Below are 25000 nucleotides of genomic sequence, written 5' to 3' on the forward strand. Positions count from 1 at the left end.
TGGTTTTAAGGGATCGCCTCTCTCCCTGATCCCGCGAGAGAGCGAGGTTATGGAGCAGATAAGCAAATTTTCGCTTCGGAAATTGGGAAGGGAGGTTCCTGAACACAGGACGGAGAGGTGTAAAAGGAGGTGAAGAGAGGAAGGAAGGTGATGGGAAGAGAACAGGAGGGAGATGAGGAGAGGAGAAAGGGGAGAGGTGAGATGATGAAAGAGAGAGGCGAGGAGGTGAGAAGAGATGAAGCAAGAGGTTAAGAGAAGAGAAGAAAGGAGAAGCAAGAAAAAAAGAGGAGAGGCAAGGAAAAAAGAGAAGAGAAAAGACGGAAAAAGAAGAGACGAGAAGAGATGAGGAAGGCTGGAAAACGACCCAAGGAAACCCAAAGAGTGGAGTGGTGTATAGAAGTAGTAGTAGTGGTGGTATAAAGATTTTTTCTATGTGGTTACTCGCGGCGGCTGTTACTGTAATGGAAGAGAGTATTACGTTGATAGTGGCTTATATACTAGCACTTACTGAGGACATGATGGTGTTACCGTGTCCTTTTTCACATATTTTCGTCTTCTTGTTTCCCTTTGCATGATATTTAACAAAAATAAAGTTAAATAAAATATTTTATAATATATATCCTCGTCACTGTACAGGAACTTAGAAAGCGAATTGGAGAATCGCTCCTGAATTCATTAAAACATGAAACTCGACATAATATGGAAATAAGGAAATGTTTTCTTAGACTCTCTTAAACTTTTAGAGGCTTAACTTTTTAAGGCTTGTTAATGTGGTTCGTGCCTTTCCTATATGTAGCAGATGTTTTTTCTTATCTTTGTATTAATTTATATAAATGATATGATAAGTGATTTTTTTTTTTTTTTTTGGCATTTTTTTGCATCTTTTTGTAAAATAACTAATCAGATATTAGTGAAATTAAACTTTTTTATGGTTACAGTGAAATATTAATAGATAAGAAGGAACCATGATTTAGAAGAGCGAGAGATTATGCCAAAGGGGAAAAACATGACTTTTTAAAGACATAGTGACCGAAAGGAAATTTACGAGTTAAAGAGAAGTGTGGATAATCATAATAAAAATGACGGAAGTAGGATCAGCAAATTACGAGGCAATGAAATCACTCGTTTTATTCTCGCTGGTTTACATAATTGGATTTGTGGCCTGCACTTCCGGGACTGAGATGACTTACCTGACTTGATATTCAAGAGATGGAGAGAGTGGTGTTTCAGAGTCATCACAGATACAGCTAAGGCGAGAGAGAGAAAAAAAGATGAAATGCGCAGAAATTGATAAATTATTTACTTCATGAATTTAAATTCATTTGGTAAAGTCCAGTTTTAGGTTGTGGTCACCTTTCTATTTGATAGTTGTATCGGAGCATATCCTATCCTCGTAATGACTTTTTAGCCATATTCCATTAATTTAGAAATAGGATAATTATCATTTCTAAATCATAAAAACGCGTGAGAGCAATTCAGAGTTAAATTGACCCGTAGAGCTACTGTATGGAAGGGATATCCTGAATAAACAAAGTATCATTGAATATAACGGGATATATTTCAGCAATGAGTTGGTATCAGAATGAACGAATATATTCTATTGACAGTGAATATATTTGAAAGGGAAAATGTCGAGAGTTGGATATAACTGCAAGAGAGTTGTGCCCGAGTTTTTTTTTTCTGTATATTTATCTTTCCTTCTGGAGGTAAATGTTTGTTGATATATATTTTTTTTCCTTTAAAAGTATTCAGTGTTTTCTTTTTTCTTTTTGTTCTTTGCTTCAGTAGGAAATAGGATTTTATAATCTACTGTGACATCATTTTGTTTTCATGTACCCATATATTATATGAGACAGAGAGAGATAAAAAAAAAAAAAAAAAAAAAAAAAAAACAGAGAGGAAGATACAGAGATAGAGCTGAGCGAGCGAGAGCGAGGTTTATTTATGGAAATGTGATCATCGCCAGACGAAAAGGTGTCGCAGATTGCTTTTTTTTTAAGGGGTGGGGAGGTGTTTTAGAGTGAAATGAAACGAGGAAAGTGTGTTGTATACCTTGGGTTATGTGGTTATGTTACTTTATCGTAATATAATGCGTATTTTCCGCATTTATCGCCTTTACGATATGATTGATATAGATCAGTGGAGTTGTAGGCTGATAAATATTACAGTGTTAATTTTTTTTGTGCTTGACATGATTCATGTTCAGCAAGTAGATTTTTTGCCGTGTGTGTGAAAGTGAAGACCTGTTAGAACCAGATAGAATTTCCTTTCATCATGACTTGTTTTTTGAAAAATGATTTTTTGATTAAAGTATGTACTTTTTCTCTTTCATGTATAGCACTATCTTCACACTCACTTAATACGTAAGTTATAATCAGGATATATTATCTTCTGACGCTTATAACTTATAACCTTTCTTTTTTTACATAAGAATTTCTTTGGATATCTCTGCTTACTGTGCTTTATCGAGATCTTCAAGGTGTGTTGATAAGCGAGTAAAAGATTTTTTAAAAATTGCTTGTTAGGTGCTGCCACTTAAAAGGTCTGTATCTTGGTTATGCTGTATTTCAGTATGTTCTGTGTGGTGCGCTGTTTTATTATTATTATCATTATTATTTTAATATGCGAGTATTTGTAATGTATATATCTTCTTATTTGTGCTTGATATTTTGGTTCATTGCTTTCAGTCGAAAATTTGTAACAGCTATTCAGGTTTTCGAATATATTGTCTTAGGAGAAGGATGTGGTCACGAATCCTATAGAATGAGTGGGAAAAAATTCTGGGAAAAGACAAATAGACGAGAAAAAAAATAATAATTAATACAAAATATATAAAAGCATTGGTATAAAATATCTTCGCGTGAAATACAACACTGCAGAAAGCATTAAATTATCCGAGGTCACATACAATCTCCATAAAAAAGCAATTAAAATAATTTAAAGTATTAGTATAAAGAAATTTCCCACGTGAAACATCATGACACCACAGAAAAAAATAAATCGCCCAATGTGACATATATTCCTTGGAGAGTGAATTTTCAGACAAGGTGTAAAAGAAGTATCGGTACAAAATACTCCCATGTGAAATATTCATTACACCTCGGCATTTTCTCCCATTTCTTTATGGGGGCACCGTTATGGATGAGCCGCCTCCTTTTATGGCTCATTCCATATTGGTTTTGGCATAGGCTTTTACACTCGGATGTCCTTGAAATATTCATGGCCACTAAAAATCTATTTCCATTTTGAGGTGTCATGAAATATTCATGACACCACAAAATGAAAATTGAAGGACAGTGTAGTGATTCTTGGCAAGAGTGAGACGTGGCCCATATAGCCCATATCAGTTCTCACATCAGTGATATTGGACCCTGTATGCGCCTGTACTTTTTTGTATGTGTTCATTATGATTCTGTGGGTGATATGTTGGAAATGTAGGTGGTTGAAGAATCATGATATGAAAAGCGATTAGACTAATTTAGAATAAAAGAGGAAAAAACAGTAATTAAACAGATAAAAACAAAGCATAAACATCGAGTAACATAAACCATCGGGTGTGGGAGAGCTTCATTTAAATTTACGAAGTGAGAACGGAAGAAAAGAGTGAAGTAGAGAGTGAAAGCGAAGCACGGAAAAAGTGAAAGAATTTACCGGAATTATGCTCGTTGCTTGTTATACATTTATTATTTAGCTTCTATATTATGAAGTCATTGTCATTAGATAATTTCAGGGTTGATTTTTTTTCGTCTGTTTCTCTGCATTTTCTTATCTTTAAGACTTATTTGCTTTCGCCTGTTGGTTCGATGGAGTGCATTCTAATCGTATATATATATATATATATATATATATATATATATATATATATATATATATATATATATATATATATTATTTTCTTGTCGAATGCTTTCATGCGCTTTGTGAACGTTATATTTATAGAAATTTTAAGCGTTTTATCAGTTAAAAGTTTAATGTACTTAGAAGTGATTTGATTTTAAATTTTTACTTGAAGACTTGCTTGTAATGTGTGGTAGTTATGTTTAGCAGTATTTTTTTAGTGGTAGTGAATTGTGAACATATTTCTTATACCAGTTAACAGATAATTTGTATAAACAAATAACGATAATAGTTGTAGAGATAATACTTATTACAAACACACACAAACACTTTACATATGTATGTGCATTCCTACTTTTAAGATACCCACGGTTATCAATGTTTTCAATAATGTCAGTGATATTGCTCTCGATGTTACTGCAAATATTGTGTATAATGTTTATAACAATTATCATTGTTACTTTGGAGATTGCTTTGTTATTTTTAATATTTTCATTTTCATTTTGATACATATATAAAATACACTAACGTATGTCTTTCCCTCTTCTTTATCCCTCCGTTTCGTTAAGGCGATAGCCTATGCTCATAAGGTGAGAGTTTTTACTCTGAATCTAATAATGGCCCTGAATTTTATAACGCTCGAAAGTCTACGGTACTTGACGCCACATTTCATTAGCAATTGCAATTCGGGAAAGTGAGAGGGGAGGGAAATGAGGGGCTGCGATGATTAAATTATGGAAGGATGTGAAGTGATGTGCTAAATGATAAAGATTGGGACACATTTCGTGGACACTTAGGAAGAAAAGGAGGGATAGCTAATAACGGTCATTGATATTTTGCTTCTCTTTTTCCTATTACTTTTTCTTCCCTCTCCCTTTTCCCCTTCCCTCTCCCTTAACCCTTTCCCTCTCCCTTAACCCTTTCCCTCTCCCTTTTCCCTTCCCTCTCCCTTTTCCCCTTCCCTCTCCCTTTTCCCCTACCCTCTCCCTTTTCCCCTAGCCTCTCCCTTTTCCCCTAGCCTCTCCCTTTTCCCCTACCCTCTCCCTTTTCCCCTTCCCTCTCCCTTTTCCCCTTCCCTCTTTCTTTTCCCCTTCCCTCTCCCTTAACACTTTCCCTCTCCCTTATCCCTTTCTCTCTCCCTTAACCCTTTCCCTCTCCCGTATCCCTTTCCCTCTCCCGTATCCCTTTCCCTCTCCTTTATCCTCCTTCCCTTTTTCCTCATCTCTCTTTTCCCATTTCCCCCTTCCCTCTCCCCTTTCCCCGCTTCCTCACTTCTCCCCTTAAATACATCGCAAAAAAAATGTATTACAGAAGCCAAACTTTCGCCGTTCAAACCAACCATTGGAGGCTTTGGCAGCTTCAGCACGAGGCGAGTGGAGAGCATCGCCGAGAAACTTGATTATCTTAAGGAGCCGGAATGGTCTTTAAAGGAAGAACGGAAGGGTCAATTCTGCTGGGGAAACTCTCGTGAGTTGGGAATGATAATTGTGGAAATGGTGATAGAGGCAATGGTGATGCTGATGATTATGAAAATGGTGATAGAGGCAGTGATTGTGATGATTATGAAAATGGGGATAAAGACTATGATGATGATTAAGATTATGAGGACAATAGTGGTAATGGTGATGATAACGATGGTTTAATAGATATTTTTTATTGAAAACAAATGACGATGATGAAACGAGAGGATGAGAATGAGATTAAGAGAAATAAGAGTAACAGTAAAAAGGAATTTGTGTTTAAGATTCAGTTAATGAATCAACACAAGGAGTGAATGTGTAGAATGAGTGAGTGAATAAGTACGTAAATTCTACAAGGGAAAAAAGTTGATGTAAATGTAGACGGAATGTGGCTAATTATAGTGGATTCATTGGTATACAATAACATTGAATTCAATATGATACATCTACCGCAAAATTAATGGCATTATGTTCACGAATAGAAAAAATAACATTTTTTTTTTTTTTTTAATCCAACGAATATGATATTGGGAAACCATGATATCACGTTGCCGTTTGAAAATGCAAAATTTTGTCCTTACGTGTCAAATTTGCAAAGTAAACTTCAAACTGTCAATGCCTGGATATTGCGGAGCACTTTGTTGCAGAGAGGGATCTATATATATATGTTGCAGAAACATACGGAATACTTTTAAATGGAGTGTTTTTTTGGGCAGTGAAAGAAGGGAGAAAGGGGGAGAGAAAGAGAAAAGAGTATTCGTTATTCATATTTTATAATCTTTCAATTTTTTTTTTCCATTTTGTTCCAGCTATTTATTTTTCATCCTTTGTTCTTGACTGTAATTTTCTCAGCCACTCTCTATTGTCTTATAAGCATGTATTCTTTATCTGTCTCTGATTTTTACTATATGTACCCATCTTTTCCTGTCTGATCTCTCTCTTGTTCTTTCTCGTTCTCTCCCTCTTCCTCCTCCTCCCCCCCCCTCCCTCCCTCTCTCTCTCTCTCTCTCTCTCTCTCTCTCTCTCTCTCTCTCTCTCTCTCTCTCTTCCCCCTATCGCTCGATCGGACAATAGACGTGATATCGCATCTATTGCCCGATAGAAGAACGATTATCAAAGCAAAGGATTGAAGGTGTGAGCTTATGAGGGCGTCGCTTAGTCTCATATCTCGCCTGAGTTTTGAAGTTTTATAGCTTTATGGAGCTTATCATGGCTGCCTTTGTTCCTTGGCTCCACCGCATTGCTATCCTTGCTCATTTTGGTGGATGGATGTGAGTGTGAATGAGGGGGAGAGAGAGAGAGAGAGAGAGAGAGAGAGAGAGAGAGAGAGAGAGAGAGAGAGAGAGGGAAGAGAGTGTAAATTTAAGATTTTGTGTGAGAGCGAAAGGAACCACTCCATTTGTTAACACTTTCTTCATTCATTCTGTGTGACTACGCGCTTTTATTCGTGCCTGCAATTACACCTTATCATCTTGGGTGTGCTTGTGTATTCATTCTCACCCCTTCTGTGCTAACACGATGTTCCATTTCATCCCCTTGTATTCACTCTCTCGTGTTTATCCAATCCTCTTCTCTCTATTATTCTTCACCCTTCTATTCCCCCTTTCCATACGAACCCAGGCAATAATCCTCGGTCTTAAAACTTGAAAACTTTTCAGGGAGAGGGAGAGAGAGAAAGAGGGAGAGGGAGAGAGATAGAAAAAAGAGAGATTGGAAGAGACTGGACGAGACAGTATAGTAAGTAAGTGAGAGGAGATATTGGAAGCAAGAAAGAGGGGTAGAAAAGAGAAAGTATGAGAGATAGAGCACAGAGGAAAAACAGAGAGGAGAAAAGAAGTAAAGAGAGCGAGAGAGGTCGACAAGAAGGGAATGAGAGAAACCTCTCCGAAAAAAGGGTGAAGGCATCTAACGACCTTTGGCAATGATAACACTTCCTCCCTCGATGCTCATTCTCTGCCAAAAGCTAGCGGCGAAGACCAGGCGATTGGGCGGGGAGGCTGTTATCACCCTGTTAGTTGCCTTAGGAGGTGGTTTAACTAGTTTTGTTTTGAGGTAAATGAAGGCTATGTAGATAGGGTGAGAGAGAATGAGAAAGGTCAAGAGAGAGAATGAGAAAGGCCAAGAGAGAGAATGAAAGATAGGTGAAGAGAGAGAATGAGAGAAAGGTAAAGAGAGAATGAGAGAAAGGTGAAGAGAGAGAATGGGAGAAAGGTAAAGAGAGATAATGAGAGAAAGGAGAAGAGAGAATGAGAGAAAGGTGAAGAGAGAGAATGAGAGAAAGGTGAAGGGAGAGAATGAGAGAAAGGTGAAGGGAGAGAATGAGAGAAAGGTGAAGGGAGAGAATGAGAGAAAGGTGAAGGGAGAGAATGAGAGAAAGGTGAAGGGAGAGAATGAGAGAAAGGTGAAGGGAGAGAATGAGAGAAAGGTGAAGGGAGAGAATGAGAGAAAGGTGAAGGGAGAGAATGAGAGAAAGGTGAAGGGAGAGAATGAGAGAAAGGTGAAGGGAGAGAATGAGAGAAAGGTGAAGGGAGAGAATGAGAGAAAGGTGAAGGGAGAGAATGAGAGAAAGGTGAAGGGAGAGAATGAGAGAAAGGTGAAGGGAGAGAATGAGAGAAAGGTGAAGGGAGAGAATGAGAGAAAGGTGAAGGGAGAGAATGAGAGAAAGGTGAAGGGAGAGAATGAGAGAAAGGTGAAGGGAGAGAATGAGAGAAAGGTGAAGGGAGAGAATGAGAGAAAGGTGAAGGGAGAGAATGAGAGAAAGGTGAAGGGAGAGAATGAGAGAAAGGTGAAGGGAGAGAATGAGAGAAAGGTGAAGGGAGAGAATGAGAGAAAGGTGAAGGGAGAGAATGAGAGAAAGGTGAAGGGAGAGAATGAGAGAAAGGTGAAGGGAGAGAATGAGAGAAAGGTGAAGGGAGAGAATGAGAGAAAGGTGAAGGGAGAGAATGAGAGAAAGGTGAAGGGAGAGAATGAGAGAAAGGTGAAGGGAGAGAATGAGAGAAAGGTGAAGGGAGAGAATGAGAGAAAGGTGAAGGGAGAGAATGAGAGAAAGGTGAAGGGAGAGAATGAGAGAAAGGTGAAGGGAGAGAATGAGAGAAAGGTGAAGGGAGAGAATGAGAGAAAGGTGAAGGGAGAGAATGAGAGAAAGGTGAAGGGAGAGAATGAGAGAAAGGTGAAGGGAGAGAATGAGAGAAAGGTGAAGGGAGAGAATGAGAGAAAGGTGAAGGGAGAGAATGAGAGAAAGGTGAAGGGAGAGAATGAGAGAAAGGTGAAGGGAGAAAAAGAAAGAGGTGAAGAGAACGGTAGAGTTAGAGATAGAGAAAGGCGGGGGAACAGAGGAAAGAAATAGGAGGGAGATGGATTGAAAAGGGCTAAAAAAAAAATAAATTTCTTCACTCAATCTCTGATATCGGAGCCTACACCCAGCATTCTCAAACTCTGGCTAATGTCCCATACTGATTTCTTTTTCATGACTTTTCCTTTCCTTTTCTTCTATTCTTTATCCACGTTTGTTTTTACTGTTTTTTATTCCAGTTTTATTTCCGTTGTCTTTCCGTTAATAGATTCCAGTGTGGGAAGTCTTTCTTAGAGTTTTGACAAGAAAGTTTTTTATCTTTGGGAATAAATTAAACTCTACGTCTCCAGGTAAAAGATAAAAAAGGAAGAACAAATGAAAATGGTGAATTAATTTTATTTTATTTATTTATTTATTTATTTTTAATACGGTTCTGTGAATTTTACTTGTTTTTTTTCTACTTTTATTTATATTCATTTTTACTAATGTTATATTTATAATGTTTATCTGTGTACATAGATAGGATAGACTGATAAATTCAGATAGATAATAGATGCATCCGCGGAGTACGATATATAACCCGATTATACATGTATATGTGTATAGCTAAGTATAAAAGGTATGTTAATGGAAATAAGAATCCGACGTAGCCTTAACAAGGACAATAATAACGATAGTATTGATAATATGAGAATACTAATATTGATAATAATGAGAATGACTATGATGATGTAATGTTAATAATAATCAGTAATATTGATGATTCATAATATAATAATGGTAGTAGTAATAATAATAGGAGAATGAGAGACAATTCGGAATATGTTCAACAGTTTCGAACACAAATAGACTACGAAAAAAAAACTCCTTAAAGGATGACGTGGAACTTCGCAGGACGCCATTGTCTCGCTCCTTGTCTGACCTCAAGAAATCCTTCCGTGATAGATGGCTGGAGACAGAGATCCTTGCCGGTGACACTGGGCTGAAAATCGGGCCACGTAGACCTTCATTGATCCGGGTTTTTGGAATCTTGGGCGAGGGGAAGATAGCGATAAAGAGGGGGAGAGATGGGAAGAAAGAGAGGGGGGGGGGAGGGAAGGAAAGTGAATGTGAATGTATATGTACGTCTGTACGTATGCATGTCAGCATACGTGCGTGCATGTTCGTGCGATTACGTGTGCACTGAATCCATTCGTGATCGTGCTTTTTTTCTTTATTATTATTTATTATTATTATTTATTATTATTATTATTATTATTATTTAATCATTATTTATATTTATTATTATTTATATTTATTATTATTTATATTTATTATTTATTTATTCATCGCCCAGTCGCTCGCTTCACACGAGTATGAACGCGGCTAACGTCTCTCCTCTGCAGTCCTTTGAAGCAATAGTCTTCGGGAGAGTCAGCTGAAAAGAACGAATTTTCGAGATCCAGTTTCTCTCTCTCTCTCTCTCTTTCTCTCTCTATCCAATTTCTCGCTTGAACCATTCTATCACTCTCTCTCTCGTGTATATCTGGCGAAGATATATTCGAAACCGGTTAAATGCATCTCTGGTATTGTGGAGATACTCATTTTTCTTCATACCTCTCTCTCTCTCTCTCTCTCTCTCTCTCTCTCTCTCTCTCTCTCTCTCTCTCTCTCTCTCTCTCTCTCTCTGGGCTTGCAACGTCGGGCAGTATTACCAGCAAGGGAGAACCCAATTTGTTATAATATTTTTATCTTGTATTATTTATTATTTCTGAAAATAAAGTATTAGGTAATCAAGACATGTTTCAACAAGATGAATATTCTAATAATAAATAAGTGGTATTTTTTTTAGTTATCTTGTAAGATATTAAATTTTTTGTTTATATTTTGCCTCTGGACAGTATATGGAAGAATGTAATACTTCGATGTCTCTTATCTCTCTTCTCAATTATTTCCTAGTCCTTTTTCTCTTCTCTTTTATTTTATTTTCTCTTCTCCCTCTCCGGTTGTTTCCATTATGTCTCTATGGAACAACTTGTATGTCTCATGTCTGTATGTGCGTCTGTGTTTTGTATAAGGGCGTGTGCGCGTGTGCGTGCGTGTCAAGTCTTGTCAGTTTCATGACCAATCCCATCTCGTGAATCTCATATCACCAACCTTATCTTGCTTATCTCATCCCATCAATCATATATCACGAATCTCACATCACCAATTTAATCTAACCAATCTCGCATCACATATCTCATCTAACCAATCTCGTATCACATATCTCATCTAACCAATCTTCTAACTAAACTCACATTACCGATCTCATCTAACCAATCTTATTTTACTTATCTCACACCAATCTTCTAACAAATCTTACATCACCTATCTCATCTAACCAATCTTCTCACTAATCTCCTCTGACTTATCTGACCTCACCGATCCTCTCACTAATCTCATTTCGCGAGAAACCGTTCAGCCGCCCCCCCCCCCTACACACACACACTGCAAAACAAGACCCTACCACCTTGACTCCCACACCTACCCCTTCTGACAGCCAATTCGGCCGTTAGCTTGCCATCAGTTTGCTCTCATAGACGGGATCCCCAATGACTCATGTTATTCTGCATGGCTTTTGCTTTCGATTGGGGGGGGGGGAGGGAGGTTCTTCGCTGAGATTACTCCTTTTGTAAACTTTTGAAAGAAAATATTTGTGTTCGGTTCAGGTTGGTTGAGGTTGTGGGAGTAGCGAAGTGGTCTTGGTGGTTATTTTTTGAGAATTCCTGTCGGTCGGAAAAACATTTTGTGAAGCGGCTGTCTTTCTTTGGGTGTCTGCAAAGAAGATGGGGGGGGGAAAGCTACTGTAGTTATTTCTGCTTGTAGGTTCCTTCGTTTTCTCTTTCTCTTTTTCTGTGTTTCTCTATGTTTATCTCTCTTTCTCCTTCTCATTCTCTTCCTCCCTCTTATCCTCTCTCTCTCCCCCTCCCTCCCTCTCAATCTCTCCCTCCCTCCCCCCCTCTCTCTCTCATTCTCTTTCTCATCCCCTTGCCCTGTCTGTCCTGGAACGTGATAGACGAGTGACCTTAATCAAGCTTAAGCCAGGTCATTTATTCCTCTCTAGGCGAAGTAGCCGTTAGGGTCACGACCTCCTAATAAATTTTGGAGGCTCAGGTCGTTCGTTACACATGTTTGAAGGCGCTGGAGGTCTTGTTTCGTTGGAACTGGAGTGTTGGATGGACGGGGGTGGGTGTAAGCGAGATATGGAAAAAAAATGGAGAGAAACGTGTATGATTCATGTGATGGATGGATGAAAAGGGAGAAAAATAAAGAAAAATGGAGTAATAAAACAATAACAGAAATAAAGACTAAGTGAAGGGATAGTGAGAGTGAGACACACAAACACACACGCATACACGTACGTTTTGCATGTATGTATGTTTGTATATATATATATATATATATATATATATATATATATATATATATATATACACTCAAACCAAATTACCTAGAAAGTCCATTTTGAGCAAGTTTGTTCCAAACGCTCGCCGGAAGCACCACTTAGCAATATTAGGCACACGCTTATTAGCCTGAACTTAGGTGGTAAAGCCAGGGGGGAGGGTGGAGACTAGACAGTTTTTTTCTTTTCTCTTCTTTTCTTTATGGAAGGCGAGACTTAAATTGAAATTGATACGGGGAGATCACTTCTAAAATTGTTGGGGATAGCTCATTTTTATTGAACTTTTGTTAGGGATGGCTAATTATTTAACTGTTGACTTACGATTGAGGTATCGTTTATTGCTACTGTTATTACTTACAAAGTAATCGTAACATTAGTGCTGTTATTATTGCTATCATTTTTGCCTTTTATCATATTTATTGTAATTACTTGTTTGTGCTAATTTCGGATGTTATTACTGTTATTGTAGTCATTATTTTCAGAATTTTTACTTTAATAATGATTTTTTCCTACCTATGATAAACATGATCAACAATTATTATTATTATTGGTTATTATTGTTAATCAATATTTATATTTTCATTATGATTAGTATTATAATTACCTCTTCATGGCAATTGTCACCAGCAGTATTACCATCACTATCATCATCGTATTTTCTCCCTCTCCCTTTCTCCTCTCTCTGTCTATCTGTCTATCTATCCTCCCTTTCCTTCTCCCTACTTCCCTCCGCCTCCCTCTCTCCGTCTCCTCCCTCCCTCCGTCTCCCTCTCTCCGTTTTCTTTTCACCGCTCTCCCCCACCCTCCTCTCTCTCTCCAGTTCTCTTTCATCGTTGTAAATCGGTGTGATAGCGTTCGTCACAACTCACTGGGGTGATTAACGTCAGTAATTTTATGGATCCGTGGGGATGGATATGCTAATGTCGTGTGCAATTAAGCCGGTTGTTGATTTGGAAACAGCAACGGGGATTTTGTGATTTTTTAAAAAATGGGGGGAGGTGTTGTGTTTTATATGTGACGGATGGGGAGGCTAGATTTGTGTTGTGTGTGTGATTTTTTTGGTGATTGTTTTGTGTGGATAATGATTAGAGGTGATCATCGTCATTGTATCCATCGGCATTATTGCAACTATATGTCTAGTTATTTATCTATCTGTTCGTACATCTGCATAGATTTATCTCATTTTCTGTCTCTATTTCTATATTTCTGTATCTCCATCTGTATCTATTTCTACATCTCTCTTGTTACCTTTCTCGTCCTCATTTTGCTTTAAAGGTCGCACGATAAGAAGAAAAAAAATATCAAGCGAAAAAAATGGTAATCCTATCTACAAACGTACCGTGATTACTAATGAATTCTTTTAATGATTTCAAAGGAATTGTCGTAATTGGTAATTCTGTCAAAGGAATGATTAAGATTAGTGATTAAGGGATACTCCTTGATCCTCTTGAACTTTAGCCTTCAATCCTTCAATTCCTCTCATGGGAGGGAGGGAGGGAGAGGAAGAGAGAGGAGGGGAGGGGGAAAAGAAGGGAGGGGGGAGAGGGACAGACAGACAGAGAGAGAGAGAGAGCGCGCGGGAACGAGAAGAGAGAGAAGAAACAGAGGGGAGAGAAAGAGAGAGGATGCTGTTATCACGGGGATCCTGTTTTCACATAATTTTTTGACCCATTGTATTTAATAGGGTATCGACTTATTGTTCTTTCAAATGGAGTGTGATTATATACAAGAGATTATTAATCTCTCTCTCTCTCTCTCTCTCTCTCTCTCTCTCTCTCTATATATATATATATATATATATATATATATATATATATTATATATATTGCGTGACGGGGAGTTCAGTATAATACACCAATGCATGGTCAGTTTAATGGGGACTTTGGTGGTTATGATCTGATAAGTTGAATAGGACTAGTTAATTGAACACATATAAACGCTTATTTTTTCCTCCTCTTCTCTTCTACTTTACCTACTTTTTACTCCTCCTCCTCCTCAACATCATCCTTCATTTTAATTTCTACTACATCATTTTCATCCTCATCCTCTATTTCCATCTTTACCTCTTCCTCATCCTTTAATGCAACCACCACCTCCTCCTTCATTCCGACTTTATCCTCTTCTTTCCCCTTTATCCCCACTTCCTTAACATTATCATCCAATGCCACCCCACCTCCTCCAATTACACCTTATTCCTCAATCCCACCTACTCCTCCACCTACTCATCCTCTAATTCCTCCACCTCCTTATCCTCCAACACCCTCCCTCCCCACCTCTACCTCCAACCCCCCCACCTCTACCTCCAACACCCCCCCCACCACCACCACTACCTCCAACACCCCCCCCACCACCACCACTACCTCCAACACCCCCCCCCCCCACCACCACTACCTCCAACACCCACCATCACCTTCAACCCCCCCACCATCACCTCCAACACCCCCCCCCCCCACCACCACCACCAACGCACATCTCACGCCCCCCTTCTCTCTCTCCTCCCACAGGTCCGGCGACAACTCCCCCGGCGGGTCCCCCCCTCTGGAGCCTCGGAAGGGGGGGGAGGGCGAGCGTCCGAGGGTCAGCCTGGCGAACAAACCCTCCGCCACCGCCTTCTTCAACACACTGCGCGTAAGTTGGGCGTTGATTTGGGGGGTTAGTTCTCTGTGTGTGGATGTGGGTGTTTTTCTTTCTTTATGTGTGGATGGTGGAGGGGTGTTTTTTCTTTTTTTTTTTTTTTCTTTTGGTTTGTTCTTTTTCTGTTTTTTTTTTTTTTGGGCGGCGGACTGTTGTTCTTTTTGTTTTTTTTTTCTTTTTGTTCTTTTGGTTTGTTCTTTTCTTTCTCTTATCTCACTCCTGTTCCATCTTTCTATGGCTTTCTCTCTCTCTCTCTCTCTCTCTGAGTGAAAGAGAGGGGAAAGAGAATGTGCTTTTTTGTTGTTATTCAGTTAATGACTTTGTTAATTTTTATTATGATTATTACAATTACTGTTAATTGTATTACCATTATTATTATTATTATTATTATTATTAATGGTTTTATTATTAGTGTTATCGTTATTATTATTTTTTTATTATATAATGATTATTATTATAGAAGTCATCAATGCCAATATTATCAATGTATTATTCTTACAGGTTTAAAGATGGATGGATGTAGATATAGATTAAGTATATAAATTTATATTTACCTATATCTATCCATCCCTCAATCAGTATAGATATACACACAGATCCAATATGTAAAGAAGTTAATACGAATTTACTAGAAGTAGACATAATGATATATATGTCACCGTTTTAATAATTTCACTGATGGAGTTTTAATTTTATATATTAAAAGCAAATCAAACGTGAAAAATGTGGATGCGGATAAATGGTTCTTGAAGATCCGTCAGTTGCAGTAGAAGCATCAAAGGAAAATTTATTTAACGAATGCATTTCACCGCGAAGCCTCAAGATGTGGCAAGAGAAGAAAAATAAAATAAAATAAAAAGGAAGGAAGGAAGGGAGAGAGTTTCCTGGTTATATCATAGTTTCTTTTCTGTTTTAGAAGGTAGTTCATTGTACTTTTTTTCGTTTGTGAATATGGATATAGTGCATATATATAGGTGTGATTTATTGATTTTTTTGTTATTTGAGGATATGAAAACTCATTTTTCCTTTCTATTACTTTTTCTCTCCTTTTCATTTGCCTATGTTAGTTTTTTTGTTTTTGTTTTTGTTTCCCCTTTTATTTTATTTTCTCCATATTCATGTAATTTGATCTTTACGGTTTTCAACTGTACTACACGACCTACTAATTGCAAAGGGAACGACGAAGGGAAGGGCAAGAAAACACACGAATATGCCGAAGGCCTTTTCACTATTGCTTCGTCAGGGCATATGCCCTGACGAAGCAATAGTGAAAAGGCCTTCGGCATATTCGTGTGTTTTCTTGCCCTTCCCTTCGTCGTTCCCTTTGCAATCTGTTCAACATGATTTCCACACGACCTACTAAAATGAGCGGGCAGCTAAGAGCTAACTAATTCCATAGAGTATTGGGCTAGTTAGGAGCGTGTAGGGAAAGAGGTGAGAAAAAGAAAGAGGATAGGGAAGGAGGAGGAAGAGAAAAGGGAATAGATTAAAGGATGAATAGAGAGAACCAAATAAAAAAAATCTAGCAGACAGAGGATAAATGAGATGAAAAAGAAAATATATATTAAAATGTTGACAGAAAGATGGTTTTTGATGAGATGCAAACGGAAATGGCCTTTATTGAGTCGGATCGGAAATTTGGTGTATGTATCGGTGAAAGCTTATTAAATTCCTGGATGTGTCATTTTTTCTGATAACGTTTTGTCTCTTGCTTTATTATATTTTTTCTTGTCGTTTGATTTTTTTTCTCTCTCTTTAAGTCTCCTTTTTCTTTTCTTTTTTTGTCGTTATTGTGCATGTTTTCCCGTCATTTTTTTACTGAGCTTTTTTTTTTTTTTTGTCATTTTCGTTTCTGTATTCCGCTTGTTCGCCTTTTTTATTTATTTTTCTTTCACTGGGCCCCTCTACTATATCATTTTTTGTCGTTTGATCTAATTTTTTCTTCTCTCTCCGTCTCGTTTTACAATGTTTTTTTTTATGTATTCTTTCCTTCCTCTCTCTCTCTCTCTCTCTCTCTCTCTCTCTCTCTCTCTCTCTCTCTCTCTCTCTCTCTCTCTCTCTCTCTCTCTCTCTCTCTCCCTCTCCCTCTCCCTCCCTCCCTCCCTCATCTTCTCTTTCCCTCTCCTCTTCATCTCTCAATCTGTCTCTCTCCCTCTCCCTTTCCTTCTCTCCCTCTCTCTCCTCATCCATCCATTTTCCTCTGTAGAAATGAGCAGAAAGAGGAGACGTGGCCTTAAAGAATAAATAAATATGTAAATAAAAAAGCAGGACGACATTGTAATATATTGTTAGAAAAAATCGAACAGGAAAGGGTAGGCCAACACCAGAGAAATATTCGTCGTGGGAATGTAGCGGATTTCCGTCGCAATGTTTTCCTGTTTTGCTTAAAAAAAAAAAATGGAAAAAATCAATAAAAAGGATAATAGATGAAAAGCTAGATAATAATACATCGGCGGAGGGAAGAACGAGAACTATGAGGAAGAATAAGAACGAGATTGATAATTTTTTAAAAAGTTTAAAATGGTGAAAAGTAAAGCAATCGTAATTCCTCTGACAGAAGTTTTTTTATCCGAGAGCATAACTTCGTATGACATGTCAGGTTGGAAATCCTGGAATTGGGAAGAATTTTTTTTTTTTTTTTGCAGATTTTTGCATTGATGGATTCCTTGTGTAGGAGCAAAGGGGGTTAGCCTTTTTTGATATAGTAGGATAGATGTAAGTCGATAGATTTTTTTTTTTTTCATCGGAGAGTTTTGGAATTTCCTTATCCGCTGTTTCCTCTCTCTGTATATACCTCATTTCTCTCTCTCTCTCTCTCTCTCTCTCTCGTTCAGATTCTCTCTCCCGCTCTCTCCCTCTCCTCTCACACATTATCTCACATTCACCCCCTCCCCCTCTCCTTCCCTCACATTCTCCCCCTCTCCCTCTCCCTCTCCTTCTCTCATATTCTTCCCTTCTCCCTCTCCTCTCACATTCTCTCCCTCTCTCTCACACATTCTCTCTAATTCCCCCCCTTCTCCCTCTCCTTTTCGTTATTTCAATTTGATCTGTGCTCCCCTTCCATCCATACAACTCTCATAATCTCATTTTTATTTGTCTCTCCCCTTTCTTCCGCCCTCTTTCACTCCCTTTCGTTCGCAGAGGTCAAAGGTCAAAGAATCCGTCGAGACACTGAGGTGCCACCTACCGCATGCTCCAGCTGGCACGATTAGGCACTCGTGCATGCTCTTCCTCTTTGTCTGTCAATTTTCTTCGTCAGTCTCAGTCTGACGGCCTGTCTTTGAATTTCTTATTCTCTTTGCTCTTCGCGCTCTCTCTCTCTCTTTCCTTTCTATTCGTATTCTTTCGCCTCTTTGACTTTTTCTCTTTTTTATCTCTCTCCCCCTACCTCACCCCATCCCTCACCCCCTCCCTCTTTGCCTTCCCCACCCCTTCCCACTCTTCCTTCCCTCCTTCCTCCTCTCATCTTCATCTGCCGTTTCTTTCCTTAAACTTTCCCCTCTTCCTCCTATTCGCATCTCACGGCGAATCGTGATTACCAGACCATACAATTAAGGCAAGTCGATCCGCTTATCTCAGGTCAACGCTCGCTAGCTTGACCTGCAGGTGTGTGTGTGTGTGTGTGTGTGTGTGATTATTTGTGCGTTTGTGAATGTCGATATAATATGTGTGTTTATTTGTGATTGTGTGTGTCTATTTGTGTACGCGCTCTTATATGTATTTATTTGTGCTTGTGGGTGTGTGTGTGACGGAAGAAGAGGAAATGAAAAGTGAAAAGAAAAAATAGATAAGTAAATTAATAAATAAACAAGGCAATAGTAGTAGTAGATGGTAGAAATGAAAAGGAAAAAATAAAGAGGCCATAAAAGATAGGAGAAATGAAAGGGAATTTTGAATGATGAAACCAAAGGGAGAGAAAGAAAATTCTGCAAAAGAATAATATATTCATATTAAAGGGGAGGGAGGGGTTAAAAAGAAATGTTAAATGAATGGATGAATAAAGCAAAAGGGGAGAGAAGATTGATTATTTTGTTATTATTTCCTTCACATTCTCCCTCCTACATTTTTTTCATTCGTTTGAACTCTATGTAACTTACAAATAGGTAGGCAAATTGACTGACTGAGTGACTGACAGGTTAATTGATTGACTGAATGAATGAATGAGTGACTGACTGCCTTGATGAATGAATGAGTGAGTGACTGCCTTGTTGAATGAATGACTGGCTGCCTTGTTGAATAAGTGAATGAGTGACTGACTGCCTTGTTGAATGAGTGAATGAGTGACTGCATTGTTGAATGAATGAGTGACTGGCTGCCTTGCTGAATGAGTGAGTGAGTGAGTGGCTGGCTGACTGAATGAATGGCTGACTGACACAGATGTACAGGCCACAAAATATGCAGACAAGCATAGATCTACAAGGGCCTGTGAAGTTCCTAAAGTGATTCGGCATCTTCCTCTTTCTCTTTATTTTTTCTTTCTCTCGCCCTTTTTCTCTTGTTTTTTTTTTTTTTTTTGATGGTAAGGTGGGAAGAGAAGGGAACAATTGTAATGGTGATGATGATAATGATGATAGTAATCCTCATCCTCAATCATTACCGACATTATCATCATCATTGTCATTATTATTAGTAGAATTGTTGTTTTGTCACTGTTATTGTTTTGCTGTTATCATCATAACCATTTTTATGATTACCATCATAATATTGTTGCTTTCGCTTCTCTCTCTCTCCCTCCCTACCTTCCTCCCTACTTCTTTCTCCCCTCCCTTACTACACTCTCCCCTCCCTTCCTACACTCTCCCCTCCCTTCCTACACTCTCCCTTCCCTTCCTACACTCTCCCTCCCTTCCTACACTCTCCCCTCCCTTCCTACACTCTCCCCTCCCTTCCTGCCCTCCCTCCCCCTTCATTTCCTTCTTTCCTCCTCCATTTCCCTTTCCTCCTGTATTCCCTCATCTCCCTTTCCTCCCTCCCTCATCGCCAGGCTCTCCTTCCCTTCTCCATTATCTCCGCATTATTCCCCCGAGGAGCCACAGGATACAGAGGATGAGGAAGGATAGGGGAGGAGGGAGAAGGGAGGGGACGCTATGATAAACGGCAGGTGCTTATGAGGCTTGTGAGGGGGTAACGACGATGAGGATGAGGTGGTGAGCGCATGTGGTGGGGGAGACCGCATAGTTAAAAAAAACAAAAAAAAAAGATAATAAATAAATAAATAAATTTGAGTTGAGTTTTCATATTTTCCTCGGAAGGGTGATGTCAGGTTTAACTACCAGCTTAAGTTAGGATGGGTTTTAAAAGCATACTTTTTCCTCACTAGAATACAGTTTTAAAAGATGTATGTAATTTTATGAAATGACAAAATTTTCGCTTTTCACACTTTTCTTCGTCTTATGAAATAACGGTTTTTGTCTATTCACACTTTCCTTCGTATTATGAAATAACGGATTTCCGCTGTTTCCCCTTTTCTTCGTATTATGAAATACCGAATTTTCGCTATAATCGTATAATGAAACAAGATATTCGATATTGACACTTTTCTTCGTCTTATGAAACGCTATTCACACTTTTCTCCTTATGAAATAAAATGATCTTCGCTATACACACTTATTCCCTCTCCGAGTGTGAAGGGAAGCACTTTAAGACACTGGAGATCAGGGGGAAGAATGCAATATTGCGCGTGTGATAAAGGGCTTTATTCTGAGCTCTAGCAGAGGCCGTGACTGTTTTGCAGAATGAGAGAGAGAGAGGCAAGTTGTGCGAGAGGAAAGAGGGGATAGCTTTTTGCTATATTGCGGGGGTTGAAGGAACGGATGTGGGGGGAGGGGGAGGATGGAAAGGATGGAGGGGGGGGGGAGGGGAGAATTGAAAGGATGGAGGATGGAGGGAGGATGGAAAGGATGGGAGAGAGGGGTGGGGATAATTGAAAGGATGAAGGAGGGAGGTGGATGGAAAGGATGGAGGAGGGAGGTGGATGGAAAGGATGGAGGATGGAGGGAGGGGAGAATTGAAAGGATGGAGGAGGGGAGGATGAAGGATGGAGGGAGGAGGGGAGAATTGAAAGAATGGAGGGAGGAGGGAGGGGAGAATTGAAAGGATGGAGGGAGGAGGGAGGAGGGAGGGGAGAATTGAAAGGATGGAGGGAGGAGGGAGGAGGGAGGGGAGAATTGAAAGGATGAGGGATGAAGGGGGGAGTGTGATTGATCTTCTTTGAATCTGCTGTTGATGTTCTCTCTTCTCTTCTCTTCATCTCGCTTCTTTTTCTATCTTATTACTTCCGCCAAGGGGGTTGTGTTATTGGTAGCGTTGGTTAGTTTGTTTGATGGCTCGCCGGAGAACTCAAAAAAATATAAATATATTTTTACGTTTTTTTTTTTTTTTTTTTTTTTTTTTTTTTTTTTTTTTTTTGCCAGAGGTGTGTCTTAGGCGATGGTCCCTGTTGCTATTGCTAGGGGTGCCATTTATTATTTATTTACTTATTATTTTATTATTATTATTATATTTATTAGCATTGCGTTTAATGGACGACTTTTTTTGACGCTTGAATAATTATTATTCTATTGCCTTGGCGGAGGTATGCGCTCTCTGAGGGCTTCTAGTTCTTTTTCTTTTTCCTGTCTTCCTTTCATTTTCTCTTCTCTCCTCTCTCTTCTTTTCCTTCCTTCCCCCCTCCCTCTCTTCCTCCTGTGCCTTTCTCCCTCCTCCTCTCCTCCCCTCTCTTTCCCCTCTCCCTCCCCTTCCTACCTCCCTCCATCTATCTCTTCTTGCCATATCCTCCCTCCATCCTTACCCCCTCTCTTTACCTCGCCCTTTCCTCCCTCCTTCCTTCCTCCTTCCTTCCTTCCTGTTTTTCTCCCCCCCCCCACCCCGTGCCTCGGCTTACGTGTGATGCATCGCTCAGGATGTTGCTGACGATAGCAGAGCCCCTCCTCCCCCCACCCCCTCCTCCAGTCCCTCTTCCAGCACCTTCCCCACTCCCTTCCTCCAACCTCTTCTTATTTAACCACCCCCTCCTCCCCCTTTATCCCCTCCCTAAATCCCTTCCTCATCCCCCTTCCCCTAACACCTCTCCTTCAACCCCTCCACCCCCTCCATCTCCCCATCCCTACCTCACCCTCTTTATCCCCCTCTCCCCCCTTAATACCCTCCTCCACCCCCTCCCCGTGCTCTCTCCACCCCCTCTCCACTGCCTCCCCATCCCTTCTCCACCCACTCCCCACCCTCTCTCCATTCCCTCCCCACCCTCTCCCCGCCCTCTCTCCACCCCGTCCCACCCCCTTCCCACCCTCTCTCCAACCCCCTTCCCACCCTCTCTCCACCCCCTCCCCACCCTCTCCCTCCACCCCCTCCCCACCCTCTCTCCACCCCCTCCCCACCCTCTCTCCACCCCCTCCCCACCCTCTCTCCACCCCCTCCCCGCCCTCTCTCCATCCCCTCCCCACCCTCTCTCCACCCCCTCCCCACCCTCTCTCCACCCCCTCCTCCATCTCGCATGAATAGCGTGGGAATCTGCATTTTGATGAAAGCCTTGTTCGGGGTTTCTCACTCGGGCTTGTTCGAATTCTCCTCCTCCTCGTTGTTGTTGTTGCTGCTGTTGTTGTTTTTGTTGCTGTTGTTTTTGTGGATTTCCATGTGGGGGGTGGGTGGGGGATGGGGGAGTGTTGTCTGCTACCTTTGTCTCTCCCTCTCTTCTTCCTTTCCTTCTTCTTTCTCCTTTTCCTTTTCCCTTATCCTTTCCCTCTCCCTTTCCTCTTCCCTATCTTATCTCTCTCTCTCTCTCTCTCTCTCTCTCTCTCTCTCTCTCTCTCTCTATTTCTATCTCTCTCTCTCTCTCTCTCTCTCTCTCTCTCTCCTCTTCCCTCTCCTCCTCTCTCTATATCTCTTTGTATGTATATGTTTATTCGTAACTCATTTGTTTATTTGTTTAAGCGTATGTGTGTGTTTTCTGCCTCGTTTAGTCCATGTGGCTGTAATTGCTTTTGTTATATGAAATCTCTCTCTCTTTTGTTCGGTGTCTTTTTCTAATTATGTTGGTGGTTCTGTCTCGTTTGTTCTTTACAATATGTGTGGTTCTTTATTGTTCTTTGTGTTTTTCTTTTCTCTTTTATTTTTGCGGTTTTTAGTTGGTCTTTGTTCTCTCTATTGTTTTTCTCTAAATCAGTTCTTTGGTATTCTCTGTGGTTCTGTTTCCTACCTAATTCGTTGTTTTTTTCTTATTATTGATTTGTTATTCACTTTAGTATTTTTGCAGTTTGCCATTTCCTACGGTTCTCCATTATCGAAGTTCTTATGTCTTCTTTTGCTTTTGTCTCTTATTCTCCTCGGTGGTTCTTTGGCAGGCTGAAGGCTCTTAAGAATAAGGGTTTCCTCGTGGAATTACCGAGATGATTTTAATTACGGTGACACGAGAAGAAATAGGAATGTAAGGGAAGAGAAGAGTATGTGTGTGCGTTACGGGGAGTGTGTGTGTGTGTTTGTTTGAGGTTGTGTGTGTGTGTGTGAGGCTGTGCGCGTGCGTGTGTGTGTGTTTGAGGTTGTGTGTATGTGTGTGTGTGTGTGTTTGAGGTTGTGTGTATGTGTGTGTGTGTGTGTGTGTTTGAGGTGTGTGTATGTGTGTGTGTGTGTGTTTGAGGTGTGGGTGTGTGTGTGTTTGAGGTGTGTGTGTGTGTGTGTTTGAGGTGTGTGTATGTGTTTGAGGTTGTGTGTGTGTATGTGTTTGAGGTTGTGTGTGTGTATGTGTTTGAGGTTGTGTGTGTGTGTGTGTTTGAGGTTGTGTGTGTGTGTGTGTGTTTGAGGTTGTGTGTGTGTGTGTGTGTTTGAGGTTGTGTGTGTGTGTGTGTTTGAGGTTGTGTGTGTGTGTGTGTGTTTGAGGTTGTGTGTGTGTGTGTGTGTGTTTGAGGTTGTGTGTGTGTGTGTGTGTGTTTGAGGTTCTGTGTGTGTGTGTTTGAGGTTCTGTGTGTGTGTGTGCATGTGTTTGAGGTTGTGTTTGTGTGTGTGCATGTGTTTGAGGTTGTGTGTGTGTGTGTGCATGTGTTTGTCTTTGTGTATGGAGCAAGGGGGAGAGAGTTGTGGTGTGTGTATGGTTCTGTGACGGTGATATGTGTATGTTTGTGTGTTTATGTATGTGTGTGTGTGTGTGTGTGTACATGTGTATCTATGCGTGTGTATACATGTGGATATGTGGATATATTCGTTTGTGTGATAGACATACCAACCGCCCAAAGAAAGTCTTTGTTGCCCAAACCGGCCACCATACAGGAGAGAGAAACCGGTTCATTCCAACCCTTTCAGTGCGTGAGACCCAATGCCAAGTCTCAGGCTTCACGAGGTCTGTGATTAGAGATGTGAGTATCGGATGAACTTTGAACAATCGTGCGTTGAGTTGGCTTTGACTGGTGAGTTCTGGTTAGATAAGGGCTTCGGCCAAGTTGCTGTTGGAAAGTTAATGCCGGATGGTTGATGTTGGGAAATAAATGTTGGAAAGTTGATGCTGGAAAGAACGAGTTGATGTGGAAATATTTTTCCAACACGCTTAATTAATGGATTGGATAATTTATTTCCTTCATGGTTGTGGGGAATGAACTTTTATTTTTGTTCATTTTTATTTTAGTTGGATAACATGTATTGATATGTAATACTTTGGGGATAATGAACAAACCAACCATATACAAATTAGATCTTATTAAAAAAAAAAATAGTAATAATAATGATTATAAGAAAGCGTAAAACCTCATTTTTTGTTATTATCGAATCGTATAAGAAAGTTAATTTTAATATTAACGGATCTTTTAAAAAAGTGAAAAACGTGTAATTTTTTATTATTCATTACTAAAGTTGATGAAATCGGCTTATCTATAATCGTTTTTTCTGATAAGAAGGATTAAAGCGACCGTGACAGCCATGCAACTCAGCGCTGTCATTGTGTCACGTCATAAAGTCGATTTTATAGAGAACTTAAAAAAAAAAAAAAATAGTTTTGGGTTGATAAGTGATGGTGTATGATTTTGATAAGAGGTTTTGCTTGTATGATTGTAGATTTGTTTATTTTTTGTAAGTGTGTGAAAAAAAATTCTGTGAGTAAGAGTGAATGAGAGAGAGAGAGAGAGACTGTGTGTGTGTATGAGTGAGTGTGTGTGTGTATGAGTGAGTGAGTGCGTGAGTGAGTGCGTGTGTGAGTGAGTGCGTGCGTGAGTGCGTGCGTGCGTGCGTGAGTGAGTGCGTGTGTGTATATATGTGTATGCGTGTGTATATATGTGTGTGCGTGTACATATATGTGTGTGCGTGTGTATATATGTGTGTGCGTGTGTGTATATATGTGTGTATGTGAATGAGTATGTGACTGAGTGAGAGATA

The 25000-nt window shown here is 39.8% G+C and overlaps 1 protein-coding gene across 1 annotated transcript in view; it reads left to right on the top strand.

Annotated features, from left to right (window-relative positions):
• The window catches only part of LOC113824985 (multiple C2 and transmembrane domain-containing protein), a 99995-nt gene that overhangs the window by 47008 nt on the left and 27987 nt on the right, over positions 1–25000 (top strand). The window contains exons 3-4 of the mRNA XM_070123218.1: positions 2339–2363; positions 14518–14641. Of these exons, the coding sequence (XP_069979319.1) occupies positions 2339–2363; positions 14518–14641 (149 nt within the window). The remainder of the gene's footprint in view (positions 1–2338; positions 2364–14517; positions 14642–25000) is intronic.

This window comes from Penaeus vannamei, chromosome 6, assembly GCF_042767895.1.
Source record: "Penaeus vannamei isolate JL-2024 chromosome 6, ASM4276789v1, whole genome shotgun sequence".
Classification (NCBI taxonomy): domain Eukaryota; kingdom Metazoa; phylum Arthropoda; class Malacostraca; order Decapoda; family Penaeidae; genus Penaeus; species Penaeus vannamei.